General features: G+C 35.9%; 1 protein-coding gene across 1 annotated transcript in view; it reads left to right on the plus strand.

Annotated features, from left to right (window-relative positions):
- Window positions 1-2,859: 2,859 nt before the first annotated feature.
- The window catches only part of GFM1 (G elongation factor mitochondrial 1), a 100,045-nt gene continuing 88,165 nt past the window's right edge, over window positions 2,860-14,739 (plus strand). Inside the window, exons 1-6 of the mRNA XM_053710092.1 lie at window positions 2,860-2,996; window positions 3,864-4,016; window positions 8,299-8,431; window positions 13,407-13,611; window positions 14,163-14,279; window positions 14,382-14,532. Coding sequence (XP_053566067.1) covers window positions 2,922-2,996; window positions 3,864-4,016; window positions 8,299-8,431; window positions 13,407-13,611; window positions 14,163-14,279; window positions 14,382-14,532 — 834 coding nt within the window. The 5' untranslated portion in view covers window positions 2,860-2,921. The remainder of the gene's footprint in view (window positions 2,997-3,863; window positions 4,017-8,298; window positions 8,432-13,406; window positions 13,612-14,162; window positions 14,280-14,381; window positions 14,533-14,739) is intronic.

Consider the following 14,739-nt stretch of genomic DNA (forward strand, 5'->3'; position numbering starts at 1 on the left):
ATACTTAGCCAGATTCTCTGTGTCCAACATCATTCATCTTTTCAGCAGGAGCAGGATAAGACAAGAGAGTGTTCCAGTTTTTATACCCCAATTCAATAGGGAGTGGTTTATCAAATGCCACTCAAAGGCGATTGGGAGTGTCCTACTTATACAGACACTAAGCCAAAGAACTACTTGTATACTCAATTTTAAAACCAGCTATGTGAATTGCCAGGTATAAAATCTGTGAGCTATATTTTAATATTCCAGTGATAAAATGTCACCACATTACACACTTGGGTATAAAACAATTTACCTAGAACATTTCAATGTGACACTTTATACAATGACACAGTTTAGATGTCACTTTCCCTGGGGCACACATCAGTGAAGCTCAATTCCAGCCCTCAAATATCACTAATGCCTAAAATCTAAGGATGAAGTGAATTACTCATTTAGCAGTGAACTAACTTAGGCCTAGTTTCCATTGAGTTGGTAAAGTTTGGAAACGGGTGGTAACATAAAAAAAATCTCCATAAAGTTAAATGAAGATAGATATTTTTTTCATTGGTTTCCACAATTTACCACATCAATGGAAACTAGGTGTTAGGTAGGGAAATAATCAAAATCTAGCACTTTAGAAGGGCTTAATGGTAGAGATGAGAAACACTACTTTCTGTTATATGTTTACCATAGCTACATCAGGGAAAAATGAGGGGCAAACCCTTGAAGTACCCCTTGCCCATGTCCCAGAAACCCCCAGTGACTGAAGTCAAGGTATCAGACAGTTCAAAGAGAAAATAAAAAGGAGCGCCTCATAGTGTAACCAAGCTGACACAATTGTATGTGTAAACTAAATGGAAATAAACTCACAAGTGAGATGGCACTTGCTTGAACAGACTGACACTCTCAGGGGTGTGTATATATATATATATATAAAATATAATATATTGTCAGGGCATAGGCTCTCTCCACGGAACGCTGAATATCCAGCAAGAGCTGCCTGAGGAAACGTCTGTGTTTGGCTGAGAAACGCGTTACTATTAAAGAGTTACGAAAACCCAATTTTTGGCTTTCATGATTCAGATAGAGCATGTAATTTTAAGCAACTTTCTTATTTACTCCTATTATTATTATTTTTCATTCTCTTGGTATCTTTATTTGAAAAAGCAGGAATGTAAGCTTAGGAGCTGACCCATTTTTGGTTCAGAACCCTGGGTAGCGCTTGCTGAATCAAAATTTAATAAATCCCACAGTAAAAAGTTTCAATGCTGAGTGAAAATGTAGTGTAAAATATATATGTACAAAGGGAGAATTTGTTTTTATCTTTAAAGGGATATAAAACCCAATTTTTTTCTTTCGGGATTCAGATAGAGTGTGCAATTTTAAACAACTTTCTAACTAACTTCTATTATAAAATGTTATTTGTTCTCTTTGTATCTTTTGTTGAAAAGCAGGGACATATGATCAGGAGCCAGTGTTCTGTTAATGTTTCCTACCCATCGAATTTTCCTACCTCTCCTACTGAGCATGCGTGCGTGCACGTACGTCACCACATCCCATAAGATCCTAAAATATGTGTGGAATGTGCTGATGTCTGACACATTGTCAGGTAGAAAATTAGCTGTTTTCAATGTGGTGACTGTGAAGTCTGTTGTGCATGCGTGCGAAGGCGCAGTTAACATTGCCAAAAATAATGTGAGGGATGCTATTAGTAATTTTCTCTCTGTCAAATTGCTACCTAAAACATGGGGTATTGGCGCACATTCACTTGCAAATAAACAACACACTGATGCTTTTATATTAAAATTGGGATCTTAGTCACACAATATGGCCATATTCTGCTTAGCCAGTCCCAAAGTTGACTGGTCCTAACACTACAGTACTTTGCCTTTATGGGCTCAATCATTCCTTCTTTTTTTCTATTTATAACAGAATGAGACTCCTTGGCTTGCACTCCCAGAGATATATTTAAACATTTTGTAAGGTGTGCTAAACCAAACTTTGTGGATTTTAATTTTACTACCTGACAATGTGCCCTTGACAGACGTCAGCGCACTCCACACAAGGTTTAGGAACGTATGTGGAATGCAGTGACGCATGTGCAGTAGGAAAGGCAGGAAAATTTGATGGGTAGGAAAAATTGACAGAACACAGGCCCATTTCTGAAGCACAATATGGCAGCAGTTTTTCAAGTTTGCAAGAGTATTAGATTGCAGAACTATTTCCTGACATGCAGTGCTCCAGATGCCTAGGTATCTCTTCAACACAGAATATAATTTGATAATAGCAGTAAATTGGAAACTTTTTTTAAATTGTATGCTCCGTCTGAATAACAAATATTTGCAATTCTGATGTAATTTGGAAATAAATATTTTTAAAGAGACAGTAAAGTCAATGATTTGGATAGTGTATATAGTACTCTATAGCAGCAGTGTTTTGCAACATTATTTGTAGCTTTGTTATACGTTATACAAAACTGCTGCCATACCCTAAAGACACGTGCACACTCTTGAGCATGACACACCTAGTTTTACTCTTCAATTAAAGATACCAAGAGAACAAAACAAATGAGAATTTGTTTAACCCCATATGGAATAGTGTTAAAATTTAAATTTATGGCAAAAATGCTTGTTTTGATTAGCATTTTATAGTAAAAAATAAATGTAAAACATCTATAACAGTCCAAGCATTTATTAATACCATATATGTATAGGACAGCTATTGATTAAAAAAAAGTCTGGAAAACGAATGGCAAAACGTTAAATTCCCTTAACCAAGTTTGCAGCAGCAGCAGCAACAACAACATCATGACAAATAACCATGCGTTCCAAATGGCGGAAGTGACGTCTTTCGTTTGACCTTAGTTGGCTGCTCTGATTCCCGGAAGTGTCTCCTCAGTGCAGGGACCGGTGTTCTCAGCGTGACTTTCACAAGTAACTATGGGGATCCTGAAAGCAGCTACTGTACTGGGGTCTCGGCTCCACCAGCACACCGGACCCGCTGCTAAACGGCAGGTGAGTAAAATACTTATCTGTGAAAATATAGAACTGTCTATAAAAGCAAATGGGAGATGCTTCTTGTGTGCAGCACTGACTGCTTATGTCACTCTGCCTCCTGTGCATCATGACTCCTGAAATAAGGCTACTGTGTTCTACCGCTGTTTTAGCTATAATTGCAAATACGTGTTTTTTATTCTTACTATATATTTATTTTAATTATCTGCAAAAATATTGAGATAAAACATAGAATTTTGGTTTTGCTGTGTCCCAGCTCCAGTCCTCAGATATGTCTGCCAGGCCAAGTTTAAAGGATTTTCCTACCAGAACACATGCTGGTCACTCAGTGACTGACCCACTGGTCAGCACAACCAGAGAAATACACTCTGACCATTTATAGTTACTTTATGACTGGAGATGAAACATGCTCCTTCTGTCTGTGATGAAACAAGGTATTGCTGTCTACAATGGTGTAGTTTGATACATTTTTAACAATATATCCAGATATGATCAGTTCATGAGTTACATGTTGAGTAAGCTTTCATTAAAGAGACATGGTACTTAAATATTGTTCAACCTAAAAGAAAATATTTCCAAATATATTAGAGATTTTCCTGTGCTGAATAAACCAACTTTTATTTCTGTGGGAGTTTCCCATGTCAGCCAGTTAGCAGTAGAGTACAAGTACTCAGTTGTACATAATCATGAACTTCCTGTTAGTTTCATCTTGAATGTAAACAGCTTTTACTTAAACCTTTTTTATGGAAGGAAATATTTGTAATAAGTTTGCCTGCATCTCTTTCATATAGATGATAGAAACAACAATTGATTTATATGACATTTTAACATCAGAATGACTAACCATACCGTCTGTTGTTTTTTCAGCTTGTTCTAAACATATGTAGATATTGTTCTTCTGGTATTATTCCATATGAAAAGATTCGTAACATTGGAATTTCTGCTCACATTGATTCTGGTAAAACCACCTTGACAGAACGTGTTCTATACTATACTGGAAGAATATCACAAATGCATGAGGTAAGACTTACCAAATGGCTTGCTTGAAATTGGAATTTATTTTTAGTTTTATAACATATGCTCTTCATAGAAAGATTTGTTTACGGTGTAAACACTTTGGTAAGAAACACTGGTTTAAACATATTTTGAATGGTGATTGAAAAACAGCCCACAGCTGAATACTAGATTCATTTTTGTGCCTTCCAAATAATGGGAATATGTTTAAACACTTGAAAGTGATGCAGCATAGCTGTAAAAAGCTGACTAGAAAATATCTCCTGAACATCTCTATGTAAAAAAGAAAGATATTTTACCTCAAAAGTTCCTCAGTAGCCACATCCCATTGTAAAGGATTTCTAAGCAGCATTTTAGTATGTCTGTCCTGGGACAACTTAGGGGATGAGCCTTGTGAACTCTCATATTATTTCACCAATCAGGTAAAGGAAGCTTACTATGAAATCTCATGAGAGTTAAGTCAAATCTCATGAGATCACAGTAAGAGTTCATGACCTCAGCACTGCTGATGCTGATTGGCTGCTGTTCATTTCATCATTTTTTTTATTTTTTACCTGCAGCTGGGAGCAGGTTAAGTATAACTTTTTACACAGAACTTACTCTGCTGAGCTGAGGAGATTGTGAGGTAGAATATCTTCCTTTTTTACATAGAAATGATCAGGTGATATTTTCCTGTCAGCTTTTTACAGTTATACTGCATCAGTTTCAAGTGATTTAGCATATGAGTATTATGTCCCTTTAAAGATGGTGATGCTTTTTGTAATGTTTGCTTTATTCTAGTAAAGGGAAAGTTTATTGGGGAAACCATATGCACATGGTGCAAGATTGTAAACATTCTGATATCTGTTCTCGGTAGTGCCAGTTTATTTGCTGGTGTCACAAAGTGACTGTATGTTGTTGTGGCATATTTATTTGCCAAGTAACATAATAGTGCACTGTAATTTTGATCTTATATTTAAAAGGAAAATTAATAATAAATATTAGCCAACTATCTGAATACAAAGTGAATTCAAAGTGGCAGCCTACAATACAAGTTAATTGTTAAACATTGATTCTAATCCACAGGTTAGAAATATTGTAACATTATTTCTCACTTACACAACTGTTTAATGGGACAATATGTTTGTTGTATTTTATCTAGGAGCAGCAGGTTCTAGACTTTGGCTCTGTTTTTAACTGATTTCTTTGAAATTTGTTTTTAAGGCAATTGAAGCCTTTATAACATCACTATTTTTATATATATAATTTTACAATTTTTTTTATTTTTTATTATATTTTATTTTTGCCTTTGGGTTATCCCAACACGGAAGTTTTGTATTACATCTGTTTCACTTACTGCATTTCTCTGTCACAATATGCTAAAACTATGCATACAATAGTTATGTTAAAGTGATGGTAAATTTTTAACTAATCCTACATCCAAATTCCAAATCTGTGATTTATTTTATGAATAATGCTCAACATAAATGTACGTATGATAATGGCAAAGAAATAGCTATTATTACTTCCGATATTTTTATGTTTTGCCTCTGCCTGCCCAGTTTATTCATATATTTTTTATTTATTTTTTCCCCTGAGGTGACGGTTTTACTTCCCATCCAATCAGCTCACTAGACGCACGGCAGCTCTGCAAATTTTTTTTTTCCTTAATGTAGTGTGGCTAGGAAGCAAATTGAATGGAAAGGTGAAGTAGCCACCTCCAGGAAAAAAAAAAAACATGAATCAAGCTGGCAGACTGAGGGGGGGGGGGTAAAAAAAAACAAAAAAACATTGGAAGTAATACAAGGTATTTACCATTATTGTACATCAGGGGCGTATTAATGCATAAGCCAACAAGGCCAGTGCCTAGCCGGCAAACTTTGGGGGGCGGCACTTAGCTGCATCATACAGCACTAAAGATTTTTTTATTTTTTTTTATTATTTTACATTAACATTTTTTGGGGGCTGCAAATTTTTTGGGGGGACCTAAGAAAAGCTGTGAGAAGATATCGATTTTTATAGTTTTTTACATATAAATTTCCCGCGCGCTGGCAGTAACCAAGTGCTGTGCGTGAGGTTTTAAAAGACAGGGAATGATCTGCAAGTCTCCTGTGAGCTGCACTTTTAGGAGCTGTTATGGTGCTGGAGCTGTGTTTACTTGAAATGTGGTAAGAAGCAGATATTTTTTTTTTCTTCTTTTGCTGGTTGTGATTGCTTCACCACTGCTCACCTCCCTTTATGTACAGGAGAACCTTATGATCACAGCAGCTGTACAACACACTCGGTCATGCTGTCAGTGCATTGAGGGACAAATCCTTTCTGATTTCATTGTAATCTGCTCAGTATAAATATGTTACTAGTTCCTTCATATTCACTATATGTTAATAAGTTAAAATCATTTATTTTTTAGTTAAAAAACAGTCCGTTTCTACGAACGCTCTAAATGTATGTGTTTAATTACACTGGCTCTAAACCTGCAGAGCTTTGGGAGCACGCACAAACGGCAAAATAACACTGTAATGCTGCTTTACAAAACCAAAATGTAGCAGCTTCAGTTTAATACAGATATATCCCTATATGTCAGTGTGCTTCACGTTTCTGTTGTGAGTTGCAGATGGGGGAGGAGGCTTGGTTGTTGCTTGTCAACCAGAAAGCGTCCTCCCTGTTCAAAACGCAGTCAGTGTCTGCAGGTTATCTAAACAGATCTGCTTTAGTGTAAGAGCCGTAGCTTTGTTTATAATAAAAAAAATCTAATGTAAAGGGCTGTTTATCTCAGTTGAAAAATGAAGCTCACTTCATGCAGCTCTGCTAATTGCAATAACTTTTTAGGGACCAACTTGAACACTGCTTTTAAAGTTGCTCCTATAAACAAATGCAGGCTAGTTTCAGATTTCTATCATGCATTGGTAAAAATTTGGATTTTTTTCTGCTTTGCAGGGGTTAAAGTTAAGTAATTATTTTGTGTGAGGAGCCAATAAATAGGGCAGCACCAGCAGTTTCACAGTTCACTTAGCAGCGTAAAGTTTCACATGGACCATCACTGCAGAGTACTCAGCCTATGATGCTATCTCACATAGAAGAGAAGGCAGATTCATCTAAATAGACAGAGGGCTGACTATAGCTGGCTAGTAACACAACTCACTCTGCTACCCACATACAGTTATAAAGGCAATAACCATGCCAAGAAGTACAACACAGCATAAAAGAACTGATTATCTCATTTAAGGGATGCTCTAAATGATCATGTGCGATGCATAGTAAACATGTACAAAAAATTACATCTGGATAAAAATGTAATCAGGAGACTTAAAGGATTACTTTCTGTTATAATTTTTAAGCTAAACAACTAACATATTAAAGTTAATAAACATTAATTAAAACCTACTGACCTATATTTTCTCCAAAACGAAGTTTCATAACGTTCTAAAAGTTATATCTTTTATTCGCCGATGATGTCACGTTATCCTGCCCACTATTTTCAGCACTGCATGTTCAAAATACTTAAACCAATAACTTTGTGTTTAAAGCGCCATTTTGAAACCTAGGTATTTTAAACGGATTGGTACAGAGCAAAGGATACCCACGGAGTGGGTTTGGAAAACAATTAAATTTGCAGACAAGATTTATGATATACAGTAGAGATATGTTAATGAAATGCTATTGATAAAAAGCGTATTTGGGGTAGTTAGTTAGTAACAGGCATAGAAAATATTTACTTACAGTGGCCCTTTAAATCTTACTGTGGTCACGTGATCACTTTTCTCTTAGTCATATAGTGAAGAAGAGCTTGCAAAGCAAGGGTTAAATCTCCTCTGCAATCTGAAAACAGAATAGATAGTGAGAACTTGCAAGTTATTTCCTAAACAGTTAAATTAGGCAGTGAGCAGATCTGCATGTAGTGTTTTATTTTTCTTTTGTCAAAGTAGCAGCAATGTATTAGATTTTGTTTTAAAACATATCTAATACAGTCCTAACATCCCTGCACTCAAATCTGAACACATTTTGAGCTGTAGAAGCTAATGGAAGCTTGTGTATGTATATATGTATATATGTATGTGGATATACAAGTCCTGGTGCACAGCCTAAAACCTAGGGGGGTGGGAGGCAGCATAATTTTGAGTGCCTAGGGCAGCACAAAACCTAAATACACCACTGTTGTACATACAGTAACATTGAGCACTATACATAAAATAATATGCAGATTTGGATTTATAATTGGTTAAATTTAACATAATTTTAAGAATAAAGTATAAGAAACAAATGAATAATTTTTTTATTGATAGCTCACCAGTTTGTTAAATAATTTCAGGTAAAAGGGAAGGATGGTGTAGGAGCTGTTATGGACTCAATGGAACTGGAGCGACAGAGAGGCATCACAATCCAGTCGGCAGCCACTTACACCATGTGGAAAGACACTAACATCAATATAATTGATACACCAGGTATTTTTTGTTGCTACTATAAGACATTCCTACAGTAATGGTCACTTTGGGTCTATGTGTGTATCACTATATGACTTGGATGAACAGTTATGCGTAACATTAATTAAACATCGTCCTGTAGTGACCTGCACACAACTATCCATATGTTTAGTCCGGTTAATTCTGTTTTCTCATGTATATTAACTACATCTATTATAAAGTAGACGAAGGAGAAATGCAAAATACCTTTTATAAATGGACATTTCAGCCAAAACTGAAATGTTATTACTGTTTAATTAATGTCTTTTGCCATACACCAGTGTAACTTGTACCGCATCTGTAATACCTCACTTTACATTATACAAACCAATGCTTGTACGTGGAGCATACCAAGCTCTATATCCCTGGGCACAGTATAAGATTTTACTCACGGGGACGATAAAGCCAAAATTAAACTTTAAATTGATTGTATAGAGCACGATATTTTAAAGGGACAGTAAACTTAAAAAGTACTGTTATATAATTCTGCACATAGATCGCACTTTTGAACGGAGTGTACCACTCTGGTCTGGTAGTGGAGCGCGCTACATTCAGTTCAATAGCGCTATTGAGTGTACTGTGATAAGACAGCGCGCCCACAAAGCGCTTTTGAAAAAGACCTAATCAGAAGATCATGGAGAGGAGAACAGGTAAGTGCAACTTTGACAGCTAAAATCCTTTGCTTTTGACAGCCGTCGCTAAGATAATGTTATATAATTCTGCACTATGTGCAGAATTTTATATAACATTATTTTGTAAGTTTACTGTCCCTTTAAACAAGTTTCCAATTTACTTCTGTTATCAAATTTTGTTTTGTGCTTTTAGTTTCCTTTGTTAAAGAGTAGTCCTAGGTGAGTTCAGGAGCGTGCACGTGTCACAAGCCCATCTGGCAGCTGTTTGCAATGTTTATAGCAATGTTATACATAGTTGCAAACACTGCTGCTATAGAATGCTAAAGACGCGTGCACGCTCTACTGGGCAACAGTGGTGTGTGGTAGTCTCTCTGGGGCCCTGATATTCAAAACCTCTTTGCTCAGGTGAGATATTCTAAAATTATCCTCCAGCACTGCGAGATCCATAGTGACATTTTTAAAATTCCGATTTTGCTTTACTTTTCCAAGGGGAGTTCTTGCATTTCTGTATGAAGTAGAGACAAGCCCCAGTGCAATATAACACTGCATGACATGACAGTTCTGCTTCATTTACACTTTGTGCTTTCTAATTTATTTCACTTTACACTAAATTTTATTGCATTTAAACTTTGCACTTTTTATTTTGTATTTTATTTTGTATACAGCAGTGTATTTAGGATTGTGATTTTTACAAATTCTGATTATGCCTTCACAGTGAAACTTTAAAAATTAGGCTCCTATTTTGTATATTTATGTGTATCTTTTGCAAATTAGATTGCACTTTGCGTGTTTTTTATTTAAATTAAAACTTAAAAACTGCTTCAGTTTGGAGAGAGATTATGGTGCGGACTTCACATGGCAGAACTCACTAAATTTCCTAAGAAAAGGGGAGGAACATGGAAATCCCAGAGAGATGAGAGATGCCTTTCATAGAAAGTAATGTAGCTCTCTTGGATACAAAATTTCACATGGGAGAGAGAGTGTAGCTGGAGAACACCTGGGGCCTATAAAGGCTCCATTTGCATCAATTCCAAATTAAACTAAAATGTTTTCACTACAGTTTAACTTGATTTTGTCTATTTCTGCTAGTTAAAATAAGTGTGTTGGGAATTTTGATCAAACTTCACCTGCATACAGCTGGCAAGACCAATCAGTGAAACCAGCTTGTTTAAAATACTTAGAAAATTCACAAGACTTGTGTGAGAGAGCTTCAGACATATCCTGGGAACTGCCATCCCAGGGAACTGCCCTGCCCCTCCCACTTTCTGAAAGTGTCAGTTTTAGTTTGCAATGCAGAAAATACAAGGTGCAATTTAATTTGTAAAAGTTACACAACAATATACAACGTAACAGAAATGTTCAAAGCATACTCAAAATGTGTAAAATCACTGCTAGATAAAAATTTAAATGTATTAAAATATAAATGAGTGCAAACCTTAAATGTAATAATACTGAAAGGACCCAATCTGAAATGTATAGTGATGTAAAATAATTTGCACAAAGTGTAATAACTCTCATATTATGCAGTGTTATATTGCACTGTGCTTTTCTCTGCTTAACATACTGTACATAAATGAGAGAGATCTAGCCGTGCTGGAGAGTCCTGCCCTTTTTCTTTTGAAAATTCAGTGAGTGAGTGAGCCTTTGAAGTCTGAACTACAATTTCTCTCTTTTTGGATATCAGGGCCTGGCTGAGACCCCTTATTTGAATGATGCACTCCTCTTTCAAATGACTGGATCTCTGTCTTTGAATCTACCAGATGAATGTTATTACAGTGACTAATACCTCACAGCATTAATTCTATTTTGGGGGTTCAGGTATCTCTTAAGGGACCAGTAAATTAAAAATTAAACTTTTATTTTTCAGATAAAGTGTGCCATTTTAAACAGGTTTCTAGTTCTAGTATCTAATTTGCTTCATTTTCTTGGTAGCCATTGTTGCATACTTAGGTAGGCTCAGGAGCAACAATGCACTACTGGGAGCTAGCTGCTGATTTTTGGGTGCACATACCTGCCTCATCATTGGCTCATCTTGTTCAGTTAGATCCCAGCTGTGCAATGCTGCTGCTTCACCAAAGAAAACCAAGAAAACAAAGCACATTTGATAATATAAGTAAGTTGGAAAGATTTAAAATTTGTATGCTCTATCTGAATCATGGGGACAAAAATTGGGGCTTTGTGTCCCTTTTTAAAGAGGCCCTTGGCACCTCCTTCCCATAGATCTCATCATTCAAAAGAGGATTTTACCAGATAAATAAGGAGTTTCTTGTCCTTATAGCGCAGGTGACCATCATAGTAATAATGTTCAACTGGAAGCAATGTATCATAATCAGTTGGATAAATAGTTGAGTTTATAATAGAATACATGTAGCCAATTCTGTATAGAATGATATTTGGTGCTAGTGTTTTAGTTTCAAGAAAACTTGAAATATTTATTAGAGTTTTACATGGATTTATTTCTGGAGCAGTAGCCTCTCTGAAATCATATTTGCCTTCTCCTGTAAGCAGATTCTTATTGACAGTGGAATCATTTTTTTTAACTGTCAGCAACATTTTTTTTAATACTTAATTTCAGTTTTCGTTTTCATGAAGAGATGTTCTTGATCTGTAATTTTTCCTATTGTATGTTGTAATTTATGACATTTTCCTCTAGATGGTGCAATTGTATAACTGTTTTTATTTTCACATTGTGTGCTGTTTAAACACGAGTAAAAAAAGAAAACAAAAAGTGATTTATTAGAAAGGGTCAGTAAATGATGTAATAAAATAATGTTATTTATTTAAATCACGACTCACCTCATGACTCACCTCTTTCATGGTCCTAAATCCATAAATGAGTTTCCAGTGAGATGCTTGATAGTGTCTGTGTATATTAATTCACAAAGCAGTGGATTTTCATACTCATCAGGGTCATTGCCCTGCAACTGTCTTGTATTAAGAAGCCCTGTCTGTGTGAGCTTCTTGCTTTTTTAGACTTCTATTTTGTCATCAAGAAGCTCAACAAATCATGTGCAACCCGTATTAATAACCTATAAATGACTAGAAAGAAGCAGCAGTGCTACAGGTAGTGCAGGTTTTGATTGACTATACTACTTGATAAAAAGAAAAATGTATATATATTTTTTAAAAAAAGCCTTAGTTGGGGGTGCTCAGGACAAACGGGTGGGGTCAGCATTATCAGGCCGGACCGGGTACACATCCTATGACCCTGTAACATGCACAGCCCTGGGTGTAAAACAGCACTCCCAGGAAGCTGCATTGTCACCAGAGTCAGTCTCTCTCACTCACTCACTCACTCACTCACTCACACTCTCTCTTACAACCTTTTGATGTAATGGATGTCACTGTCTGGCATATCGCTAGTTTCTCACATTTTTCCAGCATAATAATTAATTTATAATTGTAAATTTTACTTGTTTTGTTACCTCCTTGCCATGACTAGTGGTGATTTTGTTGCTGACATCCTTACTAAAAGCAAACCACTGCGGATACAGCTGTAGGCCCTGTGTACTTGCATCTGCCTACCAGGCATGTTATGAATAATGCCATATTACAGTATGAGTCTGATATTTAAAGTGCACCACTATGCATTTCAAATACAACTTGAGTGTCCCTTTTAACTATCAGCAGCTGTTTGCTGACACAGCAAAATTAGTAAGATTAACTTTTATAAAAATGTAAACATATATTTAAACGTCTTGTTTTTGAGACACTTTAATTCTGTCATATAGTAGTAAGAATCTTTTAAGATAATTTAGTGCCAATAAAATAATGTAGCTTACCTAGTGTTTACAATTGTGACTAAGTTTCTTGTGGTGTAATCAGTGACATCTTTACTTTTACCCACAATGCATTTGTTATAAAAGTGTACACCTTTTGCCACTTAAGCTAGGTTGGTTTAGACCATAGACAGACATGTTGTTGTTTTTAAAAATATAAATTTTAAAGGGTCTTGAGACCCAATATTTTTTCTGCCATAATTCAGATAGGGGATACCATACCTAGTTATGCATTTCCACAAAGGATACCAATACAACAAAGCAAATTAGATCATAGAAGTAATTTGGAAAGTTGTTTAAAAGTATATGTTTTATATGAATCCTGAATGTTTTTTTTCTTTTTTTTTTCTTTACGGTCCTATTAAGGGTGGAAGTCTAATTCAGTGTTGTGGCATATGGAGGAGTTTTGATTTTGTGGCTTGGTCTTCTGTTAAACCAATGTAAAATGCTTTGAACTGTAAGAAATCCTGTTAAACCTAAGTTATTTGCAATTTGTTGAATGTTTGGCTTAAATAAAGGCATATTATGTCTATACTAAATCTTCAGGGCATGTGGATTTCACCATAGAGGTGGAGAGGGCCCTAAGAGTCCTGGATGGAGCAATCCTTGTTCTTTGTGCAGTCGGGGGTGTTCAGTGTCAGACCATGACTGTGAACAGGCAGATGAAGCGTTATGGTGTTCCTTTCCTATCCTTCATAAACAAGCTGGACCGGCAAGGCTCTAACCCCAGCAAAACTGTTCAGCAGCTCAGGTGAGTGTACACAAGATTTGAGGATAGGAGAGATTTTACTGTAGTGCCCTTCCTGTTGCCTATGGCACATCTTGCATTCATATTATTTGAGATGTCCATGGAGCAAAACATTGTGTTTTTTTGTGTGTGTGTGTTTTTTTGTTTTTATTAATCCAATTTATATGTATGTTGAAAAACTTAAATCTAACAGTGCAGCAATGAAACATGATTAACAATGATGCTTTATGGAAATAATTAAAACTGTTCTATTGAAACTAAGCAGGAAATGCTTGTTCTGTAATATTTAAACCTACTGTAGGTATCCATCGCTCACAGGCTGGTAAAAGCAGCTCCTATAGCTTCACTGGTGAAGGATACGCTTCAATAAGGTTGATTAGAAGTATTGCTAATTCAAAACAAAAACATTTTAAAAAAAAAACAAACTGTGATACCTTAACATGAGCCTACTTTTAGGAAAAGTACAATGCACCTTAAACCAAAAAAAAAAGCAGCATTAACTTTAATGCTCAGTTGCACATTATCTTAATTATATTTTTGTTTTTCTATTCCAGAGCTAAGTTGAACCACAATGCCGCCTTTATCCAGATTCCCATTGGACTTGAGAATAAGTTGAAAGGAATTATAGACTTGGTAGAGGAACGTGCCATGTATTTTGATGGAGAATATGGGTTTGTGTGTTCTTTGTGATTTTATGCTATACCTTCTCATACTTTGTGGCAGGCATAATTATTTAGGATAATTTTGTATTTGATTTATTTTGTTTTTTTTAGGCAGTCTGTGCGTTATGAAGAAATCCCTGCTGATTTCAGGGCAGAGGCAGCTGACAGACGACAGGAACTTATAGAAAGTGTTGCTAATTCGGACGAGCTCCTAGGTGAAATGTTTTTAGAAGAAAAGGTCCCTACAGTATCTGATCTAAAGGTAAAAAGATTAATATACACTTGTGAATCCAAATGACTGATCACCATTTACAAGTAGGTCTCATGATGCAGACTGGTGCATCTCATATTTATTGCCGCCACCTCTTCAGTTTCTACTGGTCTTCGTGTTTTAGTTCCATACTCTCCTGCTCCTCTCACTTTTCCTTATCACTGTCTACTATATATCTGTGCAATGTTCATATGATCA

Source organism: Bombina bombina, chromosome 4 (assembly GCF_027579735.1).
Source record: "Bombina bombina isolate aBomBom1 chromosome 4, aBomBom1.pri, whole genome shotgun sequence".
Taxonomy (NCBI): Eukaryota; Metazoa; Chordata; class Amphibia; order Anura; family Bombinatoridae; genus Bombina; species Bombina bombina.